Below are 27,468 nucleotides of genomic sequence, written 5' to 3'. Positions count from 1 at the left end.
GACTCGAGGTTACTATGTTTAACATGTGTTAAGACATAGGCTTTCCTTGTATCCACACTCACTCTGAAGATACTCACAGACGAGTATCCCCAAACTTGGCCCCTACTTGGCTTCTATAATCTGGTCCTTTTCTTTTCTGCCTCTCATAGTGTGGTACCTTTCTGTAGTCCTGGCTACTGACTGGGTAAATGCATCATTGCTTAGATCATTTTGATTGGGCCCTGATTCAAGGACCTGTTATAGATTTATTTTTCTTTTACTTGGAATTTTTACACATAAGACTTTGATAGTCTATATTTTCATCCAGAAATTTTTCTTTTCTTTTGGATTTTCTGATGTCTTTTTAATATCTCTTGCCAATTGATTCATATACCTCATACCTCAGCCATGCATCCCTAACTGATTCTGTATCTTTCAATCACCCACAACACGGGGAAATGTAAAAAATATTATTGTGTAAATTGCAAAGTTTAAATTCCTTTTGAGAAGAATTTTAGGTAAAGAAGATGCTACCTCTCTGAATCCAGAACTAAACTGTTGGAGAAGCCACCATGAAGAAGCCTCCAGACCACAAGTTGCACAAAATTGAACTTTGGGTGTGGTTGATTGAACATTTATTTGTATGTATACTTTTATGCCAAAGGGGACTGCCCCCTAACGGCTTTTTGTCAATGCGTCCAGCAATTATTGTTTTTATTTTTTTCTCTTATCCTCACATTATTGTAATCTTTTAAGTTTATTATGTTTTTATGATCCTTTTGGGGAAAAATTAATTTTTCCAAAAATGATCACACAGAGAAATGTAAAAAATAGACTCGAATACAGTACTACAATCCCCACGAGCCTTTGCTCCACTTCCCCAGAATGCCTTGTAATCTCACCTGGGCCAAGATCAAGAAGGTATTTAAGCTGATTCAAAGGCTTTTGAGGGCTCTCTTGGTGCTTGGACTTCCTTTTGGGGCAGGCCTGCTTTTTTTCATAATGTAGGTGAGGTTGTGTCTAGACCTCTCTATGGCCTGGACATGTGTCTCTTATCCTGTATTTTCTTTAATCCTTAATCTTCAATAAACCTCTAAAAAAAATATAATACTCCTTGCAGAGAGAAACTAATTTCTACCTGCCTCAGTCTCCCCATACTTCCCTAAATTTTAATCTTTACACTTATCAACTCATTCTGGTGAACTATTTCTCTTCTCTAAGATGCATCTCTTCTCACAAACTATCTTACCTAGAGGTGAGTAGGTCAGGGAGAAAATAGAGTACGTGCATTGAGGCTGGTGGCAAATTATTTGAGTTTAAGAATCAATTTTCTTCTTGGTAGATTTGCTCATTTGAGGCAAATAACTAAGCCTAAAGTCAAGATCATTTCTTTTTCTTCAAAAGTTGAAAGTATGTTTCTAGCTGTGTGACCCTGGGCAAGTCACTTAACCCCAATTGCCTATGTTGAAGAAGATTGAGGGTTCGAGTCCCTTCGTGGTCACCAAACTGTTGTGGTGAAAATCACCTTTAAAGGTTGTTAAAATATTAATTTATGGTCGCCAGGGAAATCAGCTATGTAATTCCCTAAATGAAACACTCAAGTCAGAATGGAGTTTATGGTGGTTTAATCACAATGGGAGTAAGAAAAGGGAGAGGGAGAGAAGGAGAGAGGAGGAAAGGGAAAGAGGTTAACTCAACCTTCTGACAGAGTCAGAGGGAGTTTTTAGGCCTGGAAGGCCAAGGTAAAGTTCTTGACTCACATGACCGATCTGAAAGAAGCTGTCTGTGGGCTTCCTCTCTGCTCAAGCTCCTCGGAGGAACTGCCTCTCGCCCTGTCCACAGGAAGTGAGCGAATTCCAGAAGCTGTTCCCTACCTCATTTCCTGTGCCTCACAAGTGCCAATGGTGGCTCTAGCTTGACCTAGGACTGCCCAGAGGTCTGTCCTTTTTGCACATGTCTGTTGAGGGCCATATTCTCAAATAATTAAATCTTGAGCTTTTTGCTGTAGCTCTTCCTAATCTCTACCTGAGTAGGGTGGAGATTGCAGTTTCCAAGACCTGACTCTGGTACTCCAAATATCTCCATTGTCATTGATCAGGAAATAGCTAAATCCCATCCTCCAAAGAATGGTCTGAACAGGGTGGAGTAGTTTTGAAATTCACACCTAGCCCTTACCACTCCTCTGCCTTGGAACCAATACCCAATATTGATTCTAAGATGGAAGGTAAGGGTTAAAAAAAAAAAAAACTGAAGGTATGGGGGCATGCCGCTAGGTGGTTTAGTGGATTGAGAGTCAGGCCCAGAGATGGGAGGTCCTGGATTCAAATCTGACCTCAGACACTTCTCAGCTGTGTGACCCTGGGCAACTCACAACCCCCAGGGTTAAAAAAAAAAAGTTGAAGATATCTATCTCATCTATCATTTATCTATTGATAAATCAATATACAGATATAACCAAAAGATGATGCTACCTATCTAGCTATCTCATCTATCATCTATTGTTCCATTACTCAATATACAGATATAACAGACACTTGTTTCAGTGGGCTATGGATTAGTTCACTAAAGTATAATTAGATAAAAGTATAAATATAGGGGACATCTAGGAGGCTCAGTGGCTTGAGAGCCAAGCCTAAGGACAAGAGGTCCTGGATTCAAATTTGACCGCAAATACTTTTAGCTGTGTGTCCCTGGGCAAGTCATTTACCCCCCCCCCCACATTGCCTACCCCTTACTGCTCTTCTGCATTAGAACCAATACACAGTACTGATTTTAAGACAGAAGGTAAAGGTTTAAAAAATAAGATATAAATATACATGCATAATTTCTAGGAAAGCTTAACACCAGGAGCCAATTTATTCAACTCAGCTTAAAAAAAATCAACTAAGTTAAAATTTATATTAAATTGGCTATTTGGTGCCTAAAACTAACTGATTTGTTTGTTTGTTTTCACTTTATAACTGATTAATTTGAAGCTTATTATGTGTTGTTCAACCATATTGAAGCTTTTGTGAGCCTGGGGACCAGACCATGCTTGGCAAAGATACTAGAATATTTTGCCATTTTCTTCTCCAGTGACTAAAGGCAAACAAATGTGATTTCCCTTGGGTCACACAACTATGAAGTGTTTGACTTGAACCCAGTTCTTCCTGACTCTAGGCCCAGAACTCTTTCCACTGAACAAAGCTAAAGCGACCCAGAAATAACCTTGTGTAGAAAGAGAACATAGAACTCTATGCCAGAGTGTGGTAGAGATGGAATGGAGCCAAGGGATGAAGAGAGGGAATAGATTGGGTTTTCCCTCTCTCTTTCCCTGGTAAACCCCACTCGGGTTGCCTTCAGATCACAGGTTACTGTTCCCTCCGAGACTTGGATGAAATAAAGTACAGGACAGACAGGCTTTGGCTGCCTGACCCTCTGGGGTCAATTGTGAAAGCAGTCCTGACTGCTAGTTGTCCTAGCTATGATATCAAATTCAAGGCTGTCTAGAGAAATTTAGAGGCATCTCCTTGTGGTGAGTAGCTTTCTGGCAAAGTCCTAGTCACTCTGGTTTGTCTTCACTGGATCCTAAGGTCTGGCTTCACAGGAGGAGGCTCCAGGCTCAGAGGTGAGCTCAGATCTACCTCCCTGGAGGGCTTCCCAAGCAGAAGTGAGTTCAGCTGTTTGGATCTTCTCAGTTTTTCTGTTCCTTCTCCAGAATTCTCGCTCCTTCCTGCCCTTCCTCTGGTCGAGTTGGTCTTCCAGCATGATGAGTCTGCTTTCCTCTTACATTATCAAACATCTTTTAGATCTGAAAATTATTAAATCCATTAAATTCTTTATTCCACACACAAGGAAACAAGTCCAAAGCCATTGAGTGACTTACCCAAGCACCTGGCTAGTTCTTGGCAGAGCTTGGAATGCAACTGAAATCCCTTCCCTCAAGGGGAGACAAATATTTCTGACTTCATAGCACAATGACTGGCTTTAGAGTTCCTAGAAGGCAATATTATCCCACTCTTTGTGCCTCACTTAACTGTACATAAAGGAGGTCATCAACCAAAATTCAAGTTATTGGCTGATTGATGAAATAATTTAATTTATAAATATGGTAGTGTAAATCTTGAAATCTCTCAGACTTGTGAATGTTAAAAATTTCCCCATCGGGGAATTCTTAATTGGAACAAATTCCCTACTGAGAAACATTCCCCATTTTGATGTGAGAACTCGCCAGGATCAGAAATGGGAGGACCTCTACTCCACCCGTACTTAAGACTGCTTTAGGAGAGAAAACTCCTTGCTAAACAATGAAAGTACTTGGATCCATGCTTATGGTGGGGCGAGGAGTTCTTTGAGCCAGGCCTGTTTTTAGAATTGATACAATGGGATGCTAGGTACCTAAAAGGGTCGGGCAAGTTTTTCTCTTGATGAGATTAGTTGACTCAGCTGTGTTTTCTCTTGTTCAGACTTACTGAGGAGATTGGTCGACACAGCAGCATTTTTTCTGATTCAGACTTACTGAGGAGATTGGTCGACTTAGCAGGAATTTAGATGGGCAGTCCTTTGGAAAGTGTCTATAGTGATTGGTAGATGTAGGGACTTAGGGGAGGTGACATGGAAGAAAAACCCCTATATAAGAAAAAGCAGAATCTCTTGAGAGATAGATCCTTTTGGAGGATCTCTGATGAGGATCGCTTGGGAAGAATCTCTTGAGAGAGGCTCTGGAGAAGGGAAGCTCTTGGAGGACAATCTCTATGGAGGTCTTGCTGGAGCTCCTCTAAGGGGACTCTGTCCCTCTGGAGGCTCTGGAGAGAGGCCCTTTGGAACAGTCTCTGGCTGGAAGGCTCTTTGGTGAAGTCAGCTGAGATGGAGCTGGCCTGGTGTCACTAGAATATTTGTTTAGACAGACCTTGTGGTGAGTGTTAAAAAACTGACTGATTTCGCTCAAGACTCAGGTCTAGGCCATATTGGCATGAGGCCCTTCATACTTATTCCTTTCTTACTCTCTCTCTCTCTCTCTTTGATTACTCATTGTATTGTTAATTAAAATCTCTATAAAACCCAATTGACTTGGGTATTTGAATAATTGGGAATATTTCCCTGGCGACCACCTTATATTTGATTTAAAAACCAAGACACTGTAGTCAAACATATTTCTGCGGTCAAATTTACTCACCCTTTCTTATATCTATCACAATTTATATCTTCCACCATTTTTTTCTAATATTTTATTTGATCATTTCCAAGCATTATTCATTAAAGACATAGATCATTTTCTTTTCCTCCCCCCCACCCCCCATAGCCGACGCGTAAATCCACTGGGCATTACATGTTTTCTTGATTTGAACCCATTGCTATGTTGATAATATTTGCATTAGAGTGTTCATTTAGAGTCTCTCCTCTGTCATGTCCCCTCAACCTCTGTATTCAGGCAGTTGCTTTTCCTCGGTGTTTCCACTCCCATAGTTTATCCTTTGCTTATGAATAGTGTTTTTTTCTCCTAGATCCCTGCAAATTGTTCAGGGACATTACACCGCCACTAATGGAGAAGTCCATTACGTTCGATTATACCACAGTGTATTAGTCTCTGTGTACAATGTTCTCCTGGTTCTGCTCCTCTCGCTCTGCATCACTTCCTGGAGGTTGTTCCAGTCTCCATAGAATTCCTCCACTTTATTATTCCTTTTAGCACAATAGTATTCCATCACCAACATATACCACAATTTGTTCAGCCATTCCCCAATTGATGGGCATCCTGTCATTTTCCAGTTTTTGGCCACCACAAAGAGCGCAGCTATGAATATTCTTGTACAAGTCTTTTTGTCCATTATCTCTTTGGGGTACAGACCCAGCAGTGCTATGGCTGGATCAAAGGGTAGATATTCTTTTGTCGCCCTTTGGGCATAGTTCCAAATTGCCCTTCAGAATGGTTGGATCAGTTCACAACTCCACCAGCAATGAATTAATGTCCCTACTTTGCCACATCCCCTCCAGCATTCATTACTTTCCTTTGCTGTTATGTTAGCCAATCTGCTAGGTGTGAGGTGATACCTCAGAGTTATTTTTATTTGCATCTCTCTGATTATAAGAGATTTAGAACACTTCTTCATGTGCTTATTAATAGTTTTGATTTCTTTATCTGAGAACTGCCTATCCATGTCCCTTGCCCATTTATCAATTGGAGAATGGCTTGATTTTTTGTACAATTGATTTAGCTCTTTATAAATATGAGTAATTAAACCTTTGTCAGAGGTTTCTATGAAGATTTTTTCCCAATTTGTTGTTTCCCTTCTGATTTTAGTTACATTGGTTTTGTTTGTACAAAAGCTTTTTAATTTGATGTAGTCAAAATTATTTATTTTACATTTTGTGATTCTTTCTATGTCTTGCTTGGTTTTAAAGCCTTTCCCCTCCCAAAGGTCTGACATGTATACTATTCTGTGTTTACCCAATTTACTTATGGTTTCCTTCTTTATGTTTAAGTCACTCACCCATTTTGAATTTATCTTGGTGTAGGGTGTGAGATGTTGATCTATTCCTAGTCTCTCACACACTGTCTTCCAATTTTCCCAGCAGTTTTTATCGAATAGTGGATTTTGTCCCAAAAGCTGGGATCTTTGGGTTTATCGTATACTGTCTTGCTGAGGTCGCTTTCCCCCAGTCTATTCCACTGATCTTCCTTTCTGTTTCTTAGCCAGTACCAAATTGTTTTGATGACTGCTGCTTTGTAATGTAGTTTAAGGTCAGGGATTGCAAGGCCCCATCATATGTGTTTTTTTTTTTTCATTATTTCCCTGGATATCCTTGATCTTTTGTTGTTCCAAATGAATTTTGTTATGTTTTTTTCTAAATCAATGAAGAAGTATTTTGGTAGTTCAATGGGTATGGCAATAAATAGATAAGTTTGGGTAGGGTGGTCATTTTTATTATATTGGCTCGTCCTATCCATGAGCAGTTAATGTTTTTCCACTTGCTCAAGTCTAGTTTTAGTTGTGTGGAGAGTGTTTTGTAGTTGTGAATTGCCCAGAATAACACTACATCTAGCACTACCTGTTATTGGAACAGTGACATGAGTCAGAGAAGAGATATCTCAGTGGCTTTCAGGCCCTTCCTCAGTATCTCTGCATGTTTATGACATTGAAAAATCCCAGGGAAAACAATTGGATCCAAAGAAAGGACCCTCAGCGGAGGAGTTCATGGTACAATGTAATGGAATATGGTATGTCCAAGAGCCTTTAAATGGTCTGAAAGGTCTGCATGCACACCATCTCATTTAAGCTTCAATACCACCCTCTGAAGCCAGTTTTCTCCCCTAAAGCAGTCTTAAGTATGGGTGGAGTAGAGGTCCTCCCATTTCTGTTCCAATTAAGAATTCCCTGATGGGGAAATTTTTAACATTCACAAGTCTGAGAGATTTCAAGATTTACAGTCATAAACCACTGTTATTTCATATGAAACACAGTCAGATGAGTCTTTGAAATATGTCAAAGAGATAGAGGGCAATAGGGTGCTATAAGATGTCATTTCTAAGAGACTTCAGTTGAACAAAATCTGAGGTCGATGGCCATCACTGACAGCCTAACAGGCCAGTATCAGAAAGACATCTAGGGGTGCCTGGCATTTTGCTAAGCCCAGGAAAACCATTTATAACTTACCCATTAATTGTCTTTATCTGAATACTGGATGGATCCTGTCTCTTCCTATACTGAGTTTCATCACAAGGACACACCGTTGAGACCTCATGGCTAAGAAGAAAGACAACCCAGCTAGGTTCATACATCAAGTCTAACTAACAAATAGCACCAAGATAAGGGGTTTTATTTCTCATCTTACAAAATACAAAACTCAAGAGAAATATGAAAAAGTAAACAAGATTAGGAGAAGAATTTCCTTCAGACTGATCCTGGCTGATGGCCATAGCCAAGGACTCAAGATAAGTCTGAAGGGATTAGTATAGGGATATCCTTAATACCTCTTTCCTATACCTTTGCCTTACTTGTCTCAGTAATGTGAGATTTAAAATGGTTGAGGTCTTAAACTGTAGTGATTAAAATAGTGGAAGATATAAATTGTGATAGATATAAGAGAGGGTGAGTAAATTTGACCGCAGAAATATGTTTCACTACAGTGTCTTGGGTTTTAAAATCAAATATAAGGTGGTCGCCAGGGAAATATTCCCAATTATTCAAATACCCAAGTCAACTGGGTTTTATAGGGATTTTAATTAACAATACAATGAGTAATCAAAGAAAGAGAGAGAGAGAGTAAGAAAGGAATAAGTATGAAGGGCCTCAAGCCAATATGGCCTAGACCTGAGTCTTAAAAGAGAAATCAGTCAGTTTTTTAACACTCACCACAAGGTCTGACTAAACAAGGATTCTAGTAACACCAGGCCAGCTCCATCTCAGCGGTCCTCATCAGAGATCCTCCAAAAGGCTTTCTCCAAAAGGATATATCTCAAGAGATTCTGCTTTTTCTTATATAGGGGTTTTTCTCCCATGTCACCTCCCCTAAGTCCCTACATCTACCAAACACTGTAGACGCTTTCCAAAGGACTGCCCATCTAAATTCCTGCTAAGTCGATTGGCTAACATTACAGCAAAGGAAAGTAATGAATGCTGGAGGGGATGTGGCAAAGTAGGGACATTAATTCATTGCTGGTGGAGTTGTGAATTGATCCAACCATTCTGGAGGGCAATTTGGAACTATGCCCAAAGGGCGACAAAAGAATATCTACCCTTTGACCCAGCCATAGCACTGCTGGGTCTGTACCCCAAAGAGATAATGGACAAAAAGACTTGTACAAAAATATTCATAGCTGTGCTCTTTGTGGTGGCCCAAAACTGGAAAACGAGGGGATGCCCATCAATTGGGGAATGGCTGAACAAACTGTGGTATATGTTGGTGATGGAATACTATTGTGCTAAAAGGAATAATAAAGTGGAGAAGTTCCATGGAGACTGGAACAACCTCCAGGAAGTGATGCAGAGCGAGAGGAGCAGAACCAGGAGAACATTGTACACAGAGACTAATACACTGTGGTATAATCAAACGTAATGGACTTCTCCATTAGTGGCGGTGTAATGTCCCTGAACAACTTGCAGGGATCCAGGAGAAAAAAAAAACACCATTCATAAGCAAAGGATAAACTATGGGAGTGGAAACACCGAGGAAAAGCAACTGCCTGAATACAGAGGTTGAGGGGACATGACAGAGGACAGACTCTAAATGAACACTCTATTGCAAATACTATCAACAAAGCAATGGGTTCAAATCAAGAAAACATCTAATGCCCAGTGGACTTACGCGTCGGCTATGGGGGGTGGGGGGGAGGAAAAGAAAATGATCTTTAACGAATAATGCTTGGAAATGATCAAATAAAATATATTAAAAAAAATAAATAAATAAATTCCTGCTAAGTCGACCAATCTCCTCAGTAAGTTTGAACAAGAGAAAACACAGCTGAGTCAACTAATCTCATCAAGAGAAAACTTGCCCGACCCTTTTAGGTACCTAGCATCTCATTGTATCAATTCTAAAAACAGGCCTGGCTCAAAGAACATTCACAAGTCTGAGAGATTTCAAGTTTTACAGTCATAAACCACTGTTATTTCATATGAAACACAGTCAGATGAGTCTTTGAAATATGTCAAAGAGATAGAGGGAGATAGGGTGCTTTAGGATGTCATTTCTAAGAGACTTCGGTTGAAACCATTTATAACTTACCCATTAATTGTCTTTATCTGAATACTGGATGGATCCTGTCTCTCCCTGTACTGAGTTTCATCACAAGGACACACTGTTGAGACCCTATGGTTAAGAAGAAAGACAACCCAGCTAGGTTCATACATCAAGTCTAGCTAACAAATAGCACCAAGATAAGGGGTTTTATTTCTCATCTTGCAAAATACAAAATTCAAGAGAAATATGAAAAAGTAAACAAGAAAGAGGGGAAAAAAATTTTAAGGACCTCAGTAAGGTCAAATTGTTTATATTCCTATGTGGAAAAATTATATTTGTAACTCTCAAAAATTGTTTTCACTATCATAGTGGAAGAATTATTCATAGAGGTTGGGATACTAAGTGGTTTAAGATGATATGTAAAAAAGGGTGGGGAATACAAGATGGCACCAAGAGAAACTTGAAGGAAGAAGAAAAATAGGATAAACTGTATCACATTAAGAGGTTCATGGGAGGAGGAGGGGAAGAATACTATTATGAAAAGGAGAGGAAGAGAGTGGTAATAGGTTATATTTAAACCTTACTCTCAATGGAATGAATTCTGAGAGGGAAGAGCATCTGGATCCATTGGCGTATACAATTCTATCTTACCCTATGGGGAAGTAGAGAGGGAAAAACCAAGAGGGTGGGGAGTGGGGCAGGAAGTACCAAAAGGGGGGGAAAAAGGGGGAGGAAATTTGATAATGTCAATGTATGTATCTAGTATGTATCTGATCTGTGTGTGCACTGATTTATCCTAACTGAATATATAACTTAACAGTTTGGATTCGTGTCTTTGTATGTCTAAGGCCTAGCAGAGCTTTGCAAAAAAAAAAAAGCTTAAAATATGTTTGCAGAATTCTATTGAATTGCATACTGCTGTTCTGGGACACTGTCCTGGGCAAATTCTCCTCAAAAGTCTTTTGGAGCTGCCCTTTGGCACCCTAGCTCTGATGCTGGTCTCTCTCTCTCTCTCTCTCTCTCTCTCTTCTCTCTCTCTCTCTCTCTCTCTCTCTCTCTCTCTCTCTCTCTCTCTCTCTCTCTCTCTCTCTCTCTCTCTCTCTCTCTCTCTCCTTCCTTCCCTTTCTCTTTCTCTCTTTGCCTTTCTCTTCCTCCTTCCCTTCCCCCCCTCTCTCCCTGTCTGTCTTTGCCTTTCTCCTTCCTTCCCTCCTTCCTTCCCTCTCTCTTTTCCTCTCCCTCTGTCTGGCTGTCTCTTTGCCTCTCTCTCCCTCCTTCCTTCTCTCTCTTTCTCCCTCCTTCCTTCTCTCTCTCTCTCTCTCTCTCTCTCTCTCTCTCTCTCTCTCTCTCTCTCTCTCTCTCTCTCTCTCTCTCTCTCTCTCTCTCTCTCTCTCTCTCCCCTCCCTCCCTTTCTCCCTCTCTCTTCCTCTCTCTCCCCCCTCCCCGTGAAATTACTAGGGGCCTTATCTTACCCTTTTGTGTTTTTCTTCGAGCCAATTAGCTAACATGACCCCCTAATCTCAGCTATTTGCAGAGAGGGCTAGAGTGGAAACTTGATTCAGTATCTCCCTGGCTACTGGTTCATTTTAAACCGGCACTTTGGAGATAAAAACTCGGTGCTTCGACATTTCAAGCTCAGTGAGATACAGAGTGATGGAAGCTCAGACTGGGAGAGAGAAATGTCATTCTGACGCGGAGCCCTTCTCACATTACCCCAGGAAGGTGGCTAGCTCCTTCTCTAAAGAGGACAGAGGAAAAAACCAAGATCCATCTGCCAAAGAACACCTGCATCCTCTAAAGAGAGTCCGGCTCTTCTCTTATCGCCTGGTCCTAGGAAGAGATAAAGCCCCCGGTCTTTATCGCCACCTGCACTTGGAACACGGAGCAGGAAGCGGAACTGCATTTCTGGTGTCGAATTTAGGCTACAACAGGCCACTTAGCAGAAAAACTCTGCCCCGCCCCCTTGGGCAGATCCTCCGTTTGGGTTGAATAGGGAGTCTGCTTCAGCCTAAGTCACAGCAGCCGGGAGCTGGGACTGGATTTAGGCCAATGACTCAATCACGTGTTTATTAAGAATTGGACTACTAGGTGTCAGGAATTGTGCTGCGCTCTGGGGACAGAAGTAGAAAGAAGGAAGCAAGAGGCCAAAAGCTAACTTTCAGGGGAGCAGACCGCGAGCATATCTTTTTAGCCTAAAGTGAATACATGCAAATATATGCCAAAGGGTTACCAGCGGTCTGGGAGATGGAGAAAGGGAAGATGATATTTAAACTGCTTGTCAAATGAAGAGAGAGACTCTATGAGGCGGAGATGGAATAGGTACCCAGAGGCCAGCTAGGTGGCTCTGTGGATGAGAGAAGCTGGGCTCCCATTTGGCCTCAGACACTTCCTAGCTGTGTGACCCTGGGCAAGTCACTTAGCCTCCACTGACTAGTCCTTACCGCTCTCCAGCCTTAAAACCAAAACTAAGGCAGAAGATAAGGATTTTTTTTAAAAAAAAAATGTAAACAGGGGGCTTTATATTTTATTCTAGAGGCAATAGGAAGCCTTTGGAGGTGATTGAGCAGAGAAGTCCCAAATGGTCAGATCTGCAGAGAAGGCTAAAAAGGAAACTTTTTTTTTCCTTAAGGAAAGTTATTTTGGCAACAGGAAGTGTAGAGGATAAACTGGAATGTGAGACCAATCGTATTGGTAATAAACAGTAATAATCCTGTGTATTGGTTCCAAGGCAAAAGAGCAGTAAGGGCCAGGCAATGGGGGTCAAATGACTTACCCAGGGTCACACAGCTAGGAAGTATCTGAGGTCAGATTTTAACCCAAAACCTTCAGTCTCTGGGCCTGGCTTTCAAACCACTGAGCAACCCAGCTGCCTCCCCCTTCATGCTTTGAGATCAACAGGTTCTACCTAAGCCCCTGTTACTTTGGTCAAATAACAAACATCTCCCACTCCTGCCCAATCTCATTCCATTCCCTCATCCCCTTGTCTCAGAGTCCCTGTTGTCAAAAAGATATATAAAGGGGGCAGCTGGGTAGCTCAGTGGATTGAGAGCCCAGAGATGGGAGATCCTGGGTTCAAATCTGGCCTCAGACACTTCCCAGCTGGGTGACCCTAGGCAAGCCTTTACCACTCTTCTGCCTTAGAACCAATACACAGTATTGATTCTAAGATGGAAGGTGAGGGTTTAAAAAAAAAAAAAGATATATAAAGCCCAGAATCCATCTCCTTTGGGAGGCAGTACTCCACCTATGCTGTCTTCCCAGCCAAATTCAACATGAATACCAACTTTTTTCTTTTTTTCTTTGAAAAATTTTATTTAATTAATTTAGAATATTTTCCCATGGTTACAAGAATCATGTTCTTTCCCTCCCCTTCCCTCACCCCCTCCTGTAGCTAATGAGCAATTCCACTGGTTTTTATGTGTGTCTTTGATCAAGACCTATTTCCATATTTTTGACATCTGCATTAGGGTGATCATGAATACCAAGTTAATAAAGTTCTCTTTTTGTGTCTAAGCTAAGTTATAGAGTGCTGCATTCTTGCAAAGGGTGCCTGCCTCAAACACAGGGGTTCGCCTCATGTCCCCCCACAACATTAGTACTATTCTAAATTATGACTATGCAAAATTGGTTCCAGCCCAATGAAAATACGCAGTGGGAATTAGAGACTCACACACCAATTGAAATCAAGGTTTGGTCTAGAGGAGAGGCAATCAGGGCTTGTCAGAATCCAGTGGAGAAAAAGGTGGCATAAAAGAGACAGTGAAGGAAGAATCCTCAAGATATGGTGGAGTTTTTTTAGTAGTTATATTATAATAGTTTCTCATGTTTCTATTTTAATTCTCCATATTTTGCTAAAGAGATCATCATTTTTCTAATCTGTTTTATTCCATTTTTAACCAACATCAACTAAAATGAGCCCAGAAGCAGAGAGTTATATATAACATTGCCAGTCTCTATCATGTACAGCTTATTTTTCTTTTAAGCATATAATACATTCAACATATTACTGTATAGCTGTATGACCCTGGACAAGTCACTTAACAGTCCTTACTGCTCTTCTGCCTTGGAACCAATATCCAGTATTGAATCTAAAACAGAAGGTGAGGATTTAAAAAACAAAAGACAACATATTACTGTAAGGGCAGGAATCCATTGGATCTTATTACTTTACCCCTTTTAGTTTCGATTACCTTAATGGCATGCGAACAACTCCATTAATCAATCAATCAATCAATCACAGATTTTAGAGAAAATGCAAAAAATTTAATCTAGATCATTCTAGGTACTCCTGAAAGACTTGAAATGATAGTACACAATGAATGATGTATAAGGAGTCAATCCAGAACTGAGGGATCTGGCAACTGGCTTTCTAAGGATTAGTGCGCATCCTGTTGTGACGTTATTGTATACATTGCTCTCTTAATTCCTCTCACTTCACTCTGCATCCCTTTGTACATCTTAGGGCAGCTAGGTACAAAGAGCTCTGGTCCTGGACTCATTTTCCTGAATTCAAATCCATCCTCAGACACTTACTAGCTGTGTGACCCTGGGCAAGTCACTTCAACCTGTTTGTCCAAGTCACCTCATTTGTAAAAAGATCTGCAGAAAGAAATGTCAAATCACTCCAGTATCTTTGCCAAAAAACCCCCAATAAAACCCACATGGGTCATACAGAGTAGGATGTGCCTGAAATGGCTGAACAACAACAATATATCTCCCCAGAAAAAACAGCAAGATTTGGCAAATGATTGGATATGTGCGGTGAAGAAGAATGAGAAGCTGAGGATAATGAGAAGGTTCCAGACTCAGGAGACTAACAGGATGGAAATACCTTCATCATAAAAAGGGAAGGTTAGAACACTAGAGGGTTTGGGGGACGGAGGGAAGTCATGAGTTCAGTTTTAGACATGTTAAATTTGAAATACCTCTGGCTATGCAGTTTGCAATATCCAATCGGTGATTGGTGCTATAGAACTGATGCTCTGGTGAGAAAAATGGAACTGGATATATACTATGTGGATGTGTGTATGTATATGTGCATATGTATATATATAAATATGTATCTATATGTAAATATAATGAAGGTGGATTATGTGTGGTATCCTGTGTATGTATGCATATGGATAGTATATATAGGTATATATAAAATTGGAGCATGATATATATTTTATTATACATATATTATTATGTGTTATTTTATTATTTATATAATTATGTTTGTTTATATGACATAAAATTATATCATGTAATATAATATATATTACACATCCTACTCTAAATTTACACAGTCCCCAATTTACATGCATATGTGTATATAATATCCATATGTTATATATGTTTAATCTATAAATTACCTGCCTAGAGATTATAGGTCAAACCCTTGGAATCTGAGAAAGAATGAAAAGAAAAAAGAGAGAAGAGCCTAGGGTAGAACTCAGGGGAACATCCTAGTAAAGGGGTGTGATCTCAAAGGAGATAGAGAAATATCTAAAGTAGGTGTAATATAACTGTACTATATTACATAAGTTCTGTTACGAGAGAATCTCTAGAAATTGAAGAGTGGTCAAGAGTGTAAAATGAAGCAGATAGGACAAGGATGAGAAGGACAAGAATGGAAAATGGATCCGATTTGGTAATTAAGAGATTGCTAGTAACTGTAGAAATCATTTTCAATTGAATGATAAGTAGGGAGCCAGACCAGATTGCAGTGTTGAGGAGAGTGAGAGGAAGTCGAAGCAACAGATGTTGATAGCTTTTTCAAGGAGTTCAAATGAAAAGGGAAGAGATAAAGAACTATAGTTTAAACAGATGCTAGGATCTTGGGAAGGGTTTTTAGTTTAGTTTGTTTTCAAATGGGAGAGATTTGGGCAAACACAAAAGCAACCCACTATTCCTGCAGTGGCAAGAATACCAGATTTGGAATCAGAGGGCATGAGTTCAAATACTCATAAAATAGTATCAATTTGGGGAAGGGGCTAAAGTGCTGGACTCAGGATTAGAAATCTGGAAGATCTGGGTTCAAGTAATGTCTCTAGCTATGTTAGGATAGGATTTGGGGTAAGGGAAACACAAGAGGAAAACATATAAAAATAAATCTGCTTTATTGTTTGGGAAGGGAAAGGAATAAGGGCATAGGGATATACTTATTCTTAAAAACTAACTAAACTATATTAACTATGTTATTAAACTAATAAGAGCATTGGACTATACAGCTTCCAAAATGTCTTTTAACTCTAAATCTATGGTTATGACTAGATGACTTTTAAGATCTCTTCTAACTCTAATCCTGTGAAATTTCAGAGGGTGGCTGAGTTAACATTTTTTTTTTCCATCATGAGACTATCTCAGGGGCATTTTTAAAAAAACCCTTAGCTTCTTACTAAGATATTCTAAGATAGAAGAGCAGCAAGAACTAGGCAATTGAGGTTAAGTGATTTGTCCAGGGTCATTCAACTAGGAAAAAACCGGAGGCCAGATTTAGTGGCATTCTTTTTAGGTGCCTATAAGGGATCTTTCCTTATTGTGCCTGTTTGTTTTAATTGTTTTTTTTTTTACTTTTGATTATTCTGCTTAATCTTCCTTTTTTCATTAGCAAAAGTTTCAAATCATTTTGAAAGTGAGGCCAAAATAAATTCCAAGTAAATAACAAGTATCCACTGCTTCTGGTGACTCTGAAGCATCAGTACTCGAGGGCCTGGCACAAGTTCAAAAGATACCACGCCTACCTTGAGGTTGTCCGGAGAAAGTAGGGGAAAGGTAAATCAGGCGTAGGTCAAGAAGTCCCTGCCTTCCACTGAAATCCAGTGAATCAGAAACTCCCAACAGTGGCATGGTGACTTGAGAGGAAGGGAGCAGAGTGATGAGGAAGCAAGCAGAAATGATGATGCAACTGAAGCTGGGTTGGAAATGGAAACTGACTAGATGTTGAGGGTCAGCATCCCTGCCCCCACCAGCTCTTTGTAATGCAGCCTTGGAGCTAGAAGGGGCCTTTGACACAATAGTCCATCCTTCTCATTCAATTCACTGCTCCAGGCTCCTGTGCTGTAACCATTGGAAGGGAATCAGTCCCTTCTTCAACATACCTGATGGGAGTCCAAAAATTATTTATTAAATCCCACTAAATGCTAAATTGAATTGGAGTTGATTAACACATGTTTATTACACATCTTCTATAGGACAGGCATTGTGCTGAGCCCTGGGGTTAGTGACAAAGACAGAAGTCAAACAGTTCCTGCCCTTGAAGAATTTACAATCTAGCCAGGGCATAGCCTACATGCATATGTATGTATGTATACATGCATGTGTCTTTGTGTGTACACACGCACATATGTGTGTCTAGATAATTTACAAAATGAGTATAAAACCCTTTTGGAAGGGAATGCATTAGCAGATGTGGGGATCAGGAATCACTTCCTGTAGAAAAGGGCACTTGAGCAACTCTTTAAGAAAACTAGAAGTTATAAGAAGTGGAATTATGGAAGATTACATGCCCAACTGGGGAGATGGTAAATGCAAAGGCAGGAGATGGGAGAACCATGCATGAAGAATAGTAAAATAGAAGGGTGGGTGGAGCTAAGTGACTCGGGTGAATAGAGAGCCTTGCCTGGATACAGGAGGTTCTGGGTTCAAGTCTAACCTCCGATAATTTCTAGTTGTGGGTCCCTGGGCAACTCACTTTACCTCAATTAACTAGTTCTTACTGCTCTTCTGCTTTGGGATCCCAATACTTGATATAGATTCTAAAACAGAAGGGAAGGATTAAAAAAAAAAGAAACAAACATTAAGCACTTTCTCTGTGCCAGACTCTGCTGAGTGTTTTAGAAATATCTCACTTGATCCTCCTGGGCTTTGGATGTAATTAGTTTCCCCATTTAAGGAAACTAAGGCAAACAGTTAATGAATAGTTTGGGTGGGCCAGAGTTCATAAAGGGGTATAATGTATAATCAGGCTGGAAAGGAATGACCAGTTATGACCAGATTGAAGGGCTTTACCTACCCGATAAAAAGTTAATATTTCATCCTAGAAGCAATAGTGAACCATACAAAGGCTTTTAGTGAGGGAAGTGACATGGACAGGATTGCAATATGGGGAAGTCATTTTGATAGCTTTGTGGAAGATGGATTGAAGTGCCAGGTGCTAGGATTAGAAAGACAGAAATGAAAAAGTCCCTGCCTTCAAAGAGGGAACCAAATCTAAAAAAAACAAAAACAAACAAACAACAAAAATCCTTGTCTTCTGTCTTAGCAGCAATTCTTTTTTAAATTAAAATTTTTTTTAATAATTTGTTTTTCCTTTTACATGTAATGACAATTTTCAACATACATTTCCCAAAATTATAAGATCCAAATTGTCTTCTTCCTTTCCCTCCCTCTTTCAAGAGATGGTATGCAATTTGATCTGGGTTATACTGAGCAAAACTTACTTCCGTATTTTTCATTTTTTGTAAGAGAATACTCATATAAAGTCAACCCCCCAAAAAACATAAAGTGAAAAATCATTATGTTTTGATCTGCATTCCAACGGTCTTTCTTTGGAGGTGGAGACCATTCTTTGTCAAAAGTCCTTCAGAATTGTCCTGTATCATTGTATTGCTGAGAGTAGCTAGGTCTGTCACTGCTGAGCATCCCACAATGTTGCTTTTATTTTTTTACAAAGGTCTCCAGGTTCTGCTTATTTCACTCTGCATCAGTTTATCATCAAGCATCAGCTTTTTTCTGAAATCATCCTGCTTATTATTTCCTAGAGTACAATAGTATTCCATCACCATGATATACCACAATTTGTTCAGCCATTCCCTACCTGATGGGCATGCTCTCAATTTCCAGTTCTTTGCCACCACAAAAAGAGCCACTATAAATATTTTTAAACAAGTAGGTCCTTCTCCTCCCCATCCCTTTAAAAAATCTTTTTGGGATACAGATAAACTAGTGGTATTATGGACTCAAAGGGAATGCAGTTTTATAACCCTCTGGACATAGACCCCAACAGCCCTCCAAAATGGCTGGAGTAGTTCACAACTCCACTAACAATGTATTAGTGTCCCAATTTTGCTACACCCCCTCCAACATTTATCACTTTTCTTCATGTCATATTGGTCAGTCTGATAGGGGTGAGGTCCCCAGAGTTGTTTTAATTTGCATTTCTCTAATCAAAAAATGATTTAGAACATTTTTCATAACATTATTGCCTTTGATTTCTTGATCCAAAAACTCCTTGTTAATATCTTTTGACCATCTGTCAATTGGGGAATGACTTGTATCCTATAAATTTGATTTCAGTTCTCTATGTATTTGAGAAGTGAGACCTTAATCAGATATATTTCCTGTAAAAAATTTTTCCCAGTCTTATTTGAGCCCAGGTCCTCCCCTTCCATACACGGTGCTGCCTAGCTACCCCACAAATTAAACTTAAATGTCTAGATCAAAAAGGCAGTGGAAAGATCACTGGCTATGGAGACAGAGAACTTGCTTTCTGTCTCTGATGCTTCATAGCTGCACACCTTGGGCAAGCCCCATAACTAGCACCCACGCCTCTCTTTGGTCATCAGTAAACGGAGGGGACTGAACTAAATGGCCACTGACATCCCTTTCAGCTCTAAATCTATAATACTAATGTCATTTCAGTCTCAAAAGCCCATCAAATGGGCCCGAGAATCCAGTACCTTCATTATCCTAATTTAGGATTGAGCCACACAGACCGTATTCGAGAGCCAGGAACAACTCGCTATGGGGGTTGCTGTTATGGCTCATTTAAGAGCTATCCCTCGCTTATTGAATTAACCCTATAGCCAGTTTTGGAGCCTGACACTGAAGTGCGTTGTTCCTCTGATTTACCAGACCAAGGACTGGCAATCCCTGATCCCCATTCTTTCCCAGCACCAAAGCACACACTAGCCGTGGCAACAGAGGAGCCTGGGTTCTAATTCTCTTGGGCGGCCGTTGGCTAACCGTAATGAGCTTTGCGTTTTGCGTTCCTTCCATGAGGGGCCCGTCGGATTGGCGAGGCCCGGGATCTTTCTTTTCCCTGCCTTGGGGGCCAAAGTAAAGCCAGAGCCACCTGCCCCGGAGGAAGGAGGCACATCACTGCTGCCCAGCACAGAGGTGGTAGCCAGGCCTAGCCCGCACCGGGGGTGAGGAGTGTAGTACCCTGCGCTGTCCTCCAGAGTCCGCTGCGTCCAGCAGAGCGAGCCCCCCCCCCCCCCCCTCCCCCTCCGCCGCCTCTGCCAGCCGCGGCGCGCACTGACAGTTTGCAAGGACACCCCGAAGGCGGCGCATCAGCGCGCGGACTTCCTTCAGGCGCTGCCGCTGATTGGCTCCCGGAGGTTTTAAGAAACCCAGGGAAGAACGCTGTAACCTTGCAGAAACTTGCTGCTGCTGCCGCCGGGCTCTCGGCTGCGCGCTCGGGTTTCTCCCCTCCTCTCCTTTGCCCACTCACCCACCGCCTCCCTCCTCCGCCGCCGTGGCTATGGGACAGCCGACCCCGAGTAGGCTGCGGCGCTTCTGGGTGGTGTCCACCATCCTGGTCAGCCTGCTCGCCTACTACATGTACATCCCCTTGCCCGCCGACATCTCTGATCCCTGGAAGCTGATGCTCCTGGATGCCACCTTCAGGAGCGCGCAGCAGCTGGTAAGCCCGAGCCCCTCTCCCTACCGCTTGGCCTGCATAGCTCCCTTTCAGCTCCAGCTTAGAGAAGCGTCCCCAGGGCGCACTCCAGCGGGGAGCTTTGGCTAGCAGAGGTGGCTGGGGCCCCGGCCGCGTTTGCTCTCTCCTCGTAACCCAATGCGCCGCCTCCTCCAGTCGGGTGTTGTTTGTTTTTGAGCTGCTAGCTAGTTTTCTGTTTCCCGAGCAGTTTCTCTTGCCAGAAGATGGATTTCTTGAATAGAGGTTCAGCCAAGGATAGGGGTGTTTGTCTCTGAGTCCCCCTCCCAGCAGTCTAGGGGGGGCGCCCGAAATTGCTAGTCACTATCTGCTGGGGCCCTCGGGCCCTCTGTCTACCCTAAAACGGAACTGGTTCTAAATGCAACTTCTCAGCAAATGATGGCTTTGCGAGGGCTGTTGGTGACTTGAGGTACCCAAGGTCACACAGGTAGTCGCTGTCAAGATGGGAGGAAGGCCTATCTGGAGCATCAACCACACATCCCTCATTTTCTGTGTTTGGTTTGGTTCTTAGCAAAGACATTGGCTTCAGGGAGTTGGGGGTAGGGCCGGGGGTGGGGAGAGCATGTAGCCAGTATCTGCATGCATGCTCTCTCTGGGTTTGGTTTGTCCACTGATATTTCCGTGCTTGGCTGATCAGAGGGTAAAATCTGCCTCCCTTGTTCCATAGCTTGGAGTTACCCTGGAAGGGCTTATCTCACTAATGCATTCTGGGTGTGTTTCCTGTGCCCATGGGCAGGAGGATATAGCTATCCCTCCTCTTCCCTGAGACAAGAGAAGGTGCTTGCCCAGTATGCCACAGAGATTAGCAGGAGCATTACACCTGAGGCACTAATCAGGCCTTTGGAAGACTCCAATCCCCAACAGCTCCAGCAGCATCAAATAATCCTCCATCCTTTTTGCTCCCACCTGCTAGACAATGTCCTCGGGTTTTGCAGGAATTAAAATAAGAGGGAAGAAAAAAATAGTAAACATCCCTCATCTTTCTTTGAAATTCCAACTTTCAGTTGCTTATTAAGGGCCCTTCCCACTCAAATCAGAGAAACCAGTGCATGGATGAAATGCCTACTTCCCACTGAGTGTCCTTCATTCTGTATTTCTCCCTTCACTTGATTGGCCTGCATTCTATTTTTGGTTCTCTTCTCCACTCCAGAATCTTGCCATCCTTTCCATACTTACTGATCTCTGTGGCATTAGCATGGTAGCATATCGCCCTATTTGTAATACTTGAGTCCTTCTCAGGTCTGAAGCTACTAAGGAATTGGTGATGTTTAAAGAATAAAGAGGAGAGAGCATGATAACTTTCAGTTTATTTGAAAGGCTGTCCTATTATAGAAGTGGTTTTCCTGTTTGGTCCCAGAGGGCAGAATGGGTAAATGTGACCATGAGGCAAAATGAATCTTGGTGATTTGAAGAAACTTTCTAGCATGGAGGCCTGGCCAAAATGGGAATCAGGAGGTCGGGAAATGGCCCTCACTGTGGAGGTCTTCAAGTAAGGGTTGCTGGCCACTTGTCAGCTGGGTTATAGCCAAAGGCTCTTTGGGGAGGGATAATGGAAATCTGGAGATTTGGCACTGATGACAGGCCAAGTAATTATCAGGCTCGAAGTTTCAACTTGGCAAACAGGCATTTTCAGATCTTTCTTGGTCCCTCCTCTTTAAGTTAAGTGAGTCAGGAATGATGAGAGGATCATTCAGTAAAATGTTTCTGGCATTCAGTGACTACTCAGGTTCCTGTTCAGTTCTGCATGTTTTTTAAGTTCCTCTCTGCCTATGCCAGGCACTGTGCTAGACCCTGAGGAAACAGACAAAAATAAATGTCTGCCCTCCAGAAGTTACTGGGAAAACTACTGGGAGGGATACCTTGTGTGTAAGCAGATAAGTAAATACAAAGTCATTTAAGGAGGGAAGACCTTTGAACTTCTGGTCTAAACAGGGTTTCTGGTGAAACCCTGAGAAACTAATGTAAGGGGGGGCCTAACGTCAATCAGTTTGTCAGTTGCTGCCTTTTCTACTTGAAGAGGACCGGAATGACATCATTGCTGATGCTTTTGGCTCATACATAAATTGGATTTAAATGAGGCAGAGTTGTACCAAGTCATCAACCTCATTCTATTCTAGTCACCTAAGTCTAGTGGCAAACCAAAAGTCAGGATGACTGCTGATGGCTTGGGAAGCAGTGAATGACCTTTGATGTCCAACCAAGCCAAAAGAAGCTCCACAGCTTCAACCACCTTCCTGGCCATTGGAACAAATTGTTCTCATTGTCCCCTTCCATTAGGGGAAACCTTTGGATGCCTGCAGTGGATGATATCTCCCTTCCAAGTCACTGCTGGGTTTGAGGCTAGCACACCTATCTGCCCAGACAGTTTGTAGAGGGGTGGCCACTGCACATGCTACAGCTTCTTGGAGCCACAGATGAGAGCGGGGTGGTGAGTGGACACTGAAGGACGATGAGCAGCCCTGAAAATAAAGGATTTGGCAAGTTCTCAAACCAAAGATACTAGTTTGCTCTGAATTCCCTGTACAGCCCATGAGGTCAATCAGGCAATAAATGGCAGAGACAGGATCCTCTGTCCTCTGAATCCAAAGTCTGCTTTTCCCCACTAAATAGTTACAGCAACAGTGAATAAAATAAATATCAATTAGTAGTTAATTGACAAATTAACTAATAATTAAATAATAAATGAAACAATACTGAATTTAAAAAAAGCAAAGGGGAAGGAGCTATAAGCAGCCCATGAAATATTGCTATTAACGATTGTTAGCAATTCTTAGCTTTCCCTCCAAAATATTCTCCAATAGGAGAGTTCAGATATGGAGAAAAAACAAGTTCTGTTCAAGTAACCCCCCTTTTCCTTTTTAGATTATAAATCCCTCAAGGGCAAAACTTTGGTCCTTGTATGCCATGGTCAAGCCTAGTGACCTGTACCTGTTAGACGAAAGCAAATATTTGTTGATGATGAGGTTTAAGATAACTCAAGTTAACTAGTCTAAGTTCTTGACACTATGTCTCCAGAGGATTTAGATTCCTCTTCCCTTCCTCTCCCACCAGGGAAAATATGTGTCTTCCACTTGTCACCCTGCTCCAGGCTGCCTTCTAGGAAGAATGATCCTCTTTTTCTCTTACTAACCATCTGATTTCTGAAATCAATCAGAAAAGCTATTTAAACCCTGGGAAGCAGAACTCTATCCAGCACAGTAATTTTCTTTTTCTTTTTAATAATATTTTCTTTTCCTCCAGATACATGTAAAAACAATTTTTAACAATAAAATTTTTTTTTGAGTTCCAAATTCCCTCCCTCCTTCCTATCCTCTTCCCTCCCTGAGATGGTAAGCAATCTGATCCAGATTTTACATGCAGCATTTCAGTTTTCAAGAAATGATTCCACCTGTGAATCACAAATGATCTAACAGCTGTTCCTTAAAGTGCGTGCCTGACTTCAGGTGGGCTATAGATAAATGGCATTTTGTTGAAGTTTGGAAACAGAAGAATACAAAAAGTTTACAGTGTTTTATATAAATGTGAAATAATCTATGGGACTGTCAGTGTGGTGTCGAGTGGAAGGTTTATGACTCATTTAAGAATGCTGGATAGGCTCTAATTATTATTTTTAAATAAAGGGTAAATGAAGCAACTACTTGCCCTACGTCTTGGGAAGGTAGAAGGACAGCCCCTTGTCATTAAATGTGCTTGGTGATGCTCTTCCTTTTAGTGAATGTCTCACCTCTTAGGCCTTCCCTTTCTTTTTCTTTCTTTCTTTCTTTCTTTCTTTCTTTCTTTCTTTCTTTCTTTCTTTCTTTCTTTCTTTCTTTCTTTCTTTCTTTCTTTCTTTCTTTCTTTCTTCCTTTCCTTCTTTCCTTTCTTTCTTTCCTTCTTTCCTTTCCTTCTTTCCTTCTTTCCTTCTTTCTTTCTTTCTTTCTTTCCTTCTTTCTTTCTTTCTTTCTTTCTTTCTTTCTTTCTTTCCTTCTTTCCTTCTTTCCTTCTTTCCTTCTTTCCTTCTTTCCTTCTTTCCTTCTTTCCTTCTTTCCTTCTTTCCTTCTTTCCTTCTTTCTTTCTTTCTTTCTTTCTTTCTTTCTTTCTTTCTTTCTTTCTTTCTTTCTTTCTTTCTTTCTTTCTTTCTTTCTTTCTTTCTTTCTTTCTTTCTTTCTTTCTTTCTTTCTTTCTTTCTTTCTTTCTTTCTTTCTTTCTTTCTTTCTTTCTTTCTTTCTTTCCCTTCCCTCCTTTCTTCTGTCTCTTCCTGAGAGGGCTGATGCAATAGATGATGGTGCTTTTCTTGAGAAGAGTTCTAGGTGTCTCACAAATCTTGAGGTTTAATCTGCCCCCTCCCCAGAGTTGGGGGGAGATCAGAGTACCTGCAGCTGCCAGCTACCAAAATGCCCTTGATATCACAAAAGTATCCATGGAATCTTTTCTCAGGTTATTCCTTTGCAACTCTGAAAATTCTTCCCATCAAAATGTCAACAAACTGATATGATAAACTAATACATACTGATCAAGGACAAAGACCCAAAATGTGAAACTTTGGGAAGAAGCCTCTTAGAAGCCCTTTTCTATCAAACCACATTAGTTTATCAGATTACTTCATTTTTAAAAACCCTTACCAATAAAGTGGAGGAGTTCCATGGAGACTGGAACAACCTCCAGGAAGTGATGCAGAGCGAGAGGAGCAGAACCAGGAGAACATTGTACACAGAGACTAATACACTGTGGTATAATCGAACGTAATGGACTTCTCCATTAGTGGCGGTGTAATGTCCCTGAACAACTTGCAGGGATCCAGGAGAAAAAAACACCATTCATAAGCAAAGGATAAACTATGGGAGTGGAAACACCGAGAAAAAGCAACTGCCTGAATACAGAGGTTGAGGGGACATGACAGAGGATAGACTCTAAATGAACACTCTAATGCAAATACTATCAACAAAGCAATGGGTTCAAATCAAGAAAACATGTAATGCCCAGTGGATTTACGCGTCGGCTATGGGGGGTGGGGGGGAGGAAAAGAAAATGATCTATGTCTTTAACGAATAATGCTTGGAAATGATCAAATAAAATATATTAAAAAAAAAACCCTTACCTTTTCTCTTAGAATCAATACTGGGTCTTGGTTCCAAGGCAGAAGAGTGGTACAGGCTTGGCAATGGGGGTTAAGTGATTACTTCATTTTTTCTAAGATTCCAGGCTAGACAAGTAGCCCTACCCATGCTAATGTCCTGAAATCTTAAAATGGTGAAAGAAATAAGGGAAGGATGAGGGGCAGGGATAGGCTATGGGAGTAGTAGGATGGGGAATGAACTCTGGAATGGGCAGCAGAAGATAATTTAGTGTCCGAAGAGAGGCAACCCAGACTTCACAAACTCTTGCCCAGGGTTGAAAGACTTGTCTCACCTCCACTTCCTCTGGAGCAGGATGGAGTTGAGGTTAGATGATTAAACAAAATGAAAGTAAAGAACAGTCAGATTACTTTATAGAACCTCATGTCACAGCTATGATAGTATCATGGTTAGGTGACTCAATGCATATTAGAGCATTGGATTTAGAGATGAGAAGATCTGAGTTCATATCCTGCCTCTGGCATTAACTCTGTGATCCTGGGTGGGTCACTTAATCTCTATCTGCTTCCATTTCCTCATCTATAAAATGTAGTTAATAATAGTACCTACTTACCAAGATTGTTGAGAGGATAAAACGAGGTCATATTTATAAAGCAGTTTGTAAACATAAATATGTTAGATAAAAAGGTAACTGAAGCAGGCGCTGTGGAATGCCTAGAACTCTGTTGGACACTGATGGTGCCAAGGCCATCCACTACAATCCGATTCAGCAACAGTCCTCTTGACTTTTGTCTTGCCATTGGAATTCCAGTTCTCTGGAAGAGAGAGTGAGGCTGATGCCTTTGTGAAACTCTGCCTCCCTTAAATCCAGCTCACAAGCAAGCCAAAACATCACCCTGATAGGTCTTTGGTCTTCTTCAAAACTGAAGGATGAACAACAAGTTCTGTTGGATTACAGATTTAGAACTAGAAGGGACCTTAGAAGGCACCCACTCTGACAGCCCTCCTCTCTATCTTTTCTCTTAAAAAAAAATTATGACCTTGACCAACAGCAACATACATGAAAATTTCCTTTGATAAGAACAGAAAAAGAATGTTTTATAGAGTGGTGCTAATTTCTATTATAGACAACTTGATTTTTTAAAAAGATGAGATAGGGGTGGGGCAGCTGGGTAGCTCAGTGGCTTGAGTCAGGCCCAGAGACAGGAGGTCCTGGGTTCAAATATGATCTCAAACACTTCCTAGCTGTGTGACCGTGGACAAGTCATTTAACCCCCACTGCCTAGCCCTTACCATTCTTTTGCCTTGGAACCAATATACAGTATTGATTCTAAGGTGGAAGGTAAGGGTTTAATTAAAAAAAAAAAAGATAAGATGGGGAGAGGAGTAGGTACATAGCACTTTCTATCCCATTGGTACTAGAAATTCCTCTATCAGTGTTAATTGGTACTTCCTTTGCACCTTAGTCACAGACCACATGCAACCCACAACAATGGGCCCCTGAACTCAAAATGATTGAGTAATATTTAACAAGATAAATAAAAATATGATAAATATCCTTATGTTGTTTAGTGGTTCAGTCAAGTTTGACTCAATGTGACCCCAGTGATATTGTCCAAGGGGGTTAGGTTTAGGGTTAGGGTTAGCACACTGGAGTGGTTTGCCATTTCCTTCTTGAGTATGTCCCTATTTTACAAATGAGGAAGTGAGGTAAATAAAAGGTAAATGACTTGCCCCAAGACACACTATTAATAGGTTTCTGAGTCTGGATTTGAACTCATCTCTTTCTGACTTCAGGCTTTCCCAACCTAATATCATTAATGCCTTAAGAGTTTTGAACAAAAATTGGTTCAATTTCACCCCAGAAATTGCTTAAGCACTGAGTATTGCTGGTACCAGAGGTACTAAGACAAAGGGAAAACAGTTCCAGACTTTAAGGAGCTTCCACTGGAGGGGATAAAACATTTACCAGCTAAGTAAACAATATCATTTGAGAAAGAAAGAACAGGGACAAATGGTGGGGAAATGGGAATCTGGAAGCCTGCCTGGTCACATCCAGGGGAGAAGCATTTAACAAATGTTACTAAGTGCCAACTCTGTGCAAAGTGCTGGGAATGC

The 27,468-nt window shown here is 41.2% G+C and overlaps 1 protein-coding gene and 1 long non-coding RNA gene across 2 annotated transcripts in view; one reads left to right on the top strand and one right to left on the bottom strand.

Moving 5' to 3' along the window:
- Positions 1-1,540: 1,540 nt before the first annotated feature.
- LOC130455760 (uncharacterized) lies at positions 1,541-16,478 on the bottom strand. The gene is made up of 3 exons (XR_008913863.1): positions 16,362-16,478; positions 9,685-9,768; positions 1,541-3,769 (listed from the first exon to the last, which is right to left on the bottom strand). It is a non-coding gene; the product is annotated as an uncharacterized LOC130455760 (long non-coding RNA).
- Positions 16,479-19,690: 3,212 nt separating this feature from the next.
- NCEH1 (neutral cholesterol ester hydrolase 1) overlaps positions 19,691-27,468 on the top strand; it is a 62,379-nt gene continuing 54,601 nt past the window's right edge. Inside the window, exon 1 of the mRNA XM_001363402.4 lies at positions 19,691-20,263. Within this exon, the coding sequence (XP_001363439.2) occupies positions 20,102-20,263 (162 nt within the window). The 5' untranslated portion in view covers positions 19,691-20,101. The remainder of the gene's footprint in view (positions 20,264-27,468) is intronic.

The sequence above is a fragment of the Monodelphis domestica genome, chromosome 8 (assembly GCF_027887165.1).
Source record: "Monodelphis domestica isolate mMonDom1 chromosome 8, mMonDom1.pri, whole genome shotgun sequence".
In the NCBI taxonomy this organism is placed as follows: domain Eukaryota; kingdom Metazoa; phylum Chordata; class Mammalia; order Didelphimorphia; family Didelphidae; genus Monodelphis; species Monodelphis domestica.
Note: the sequence above shows the minus strand (reverse complement) of the source record. Positions and strands in the feature narration are given on the sequence as shown.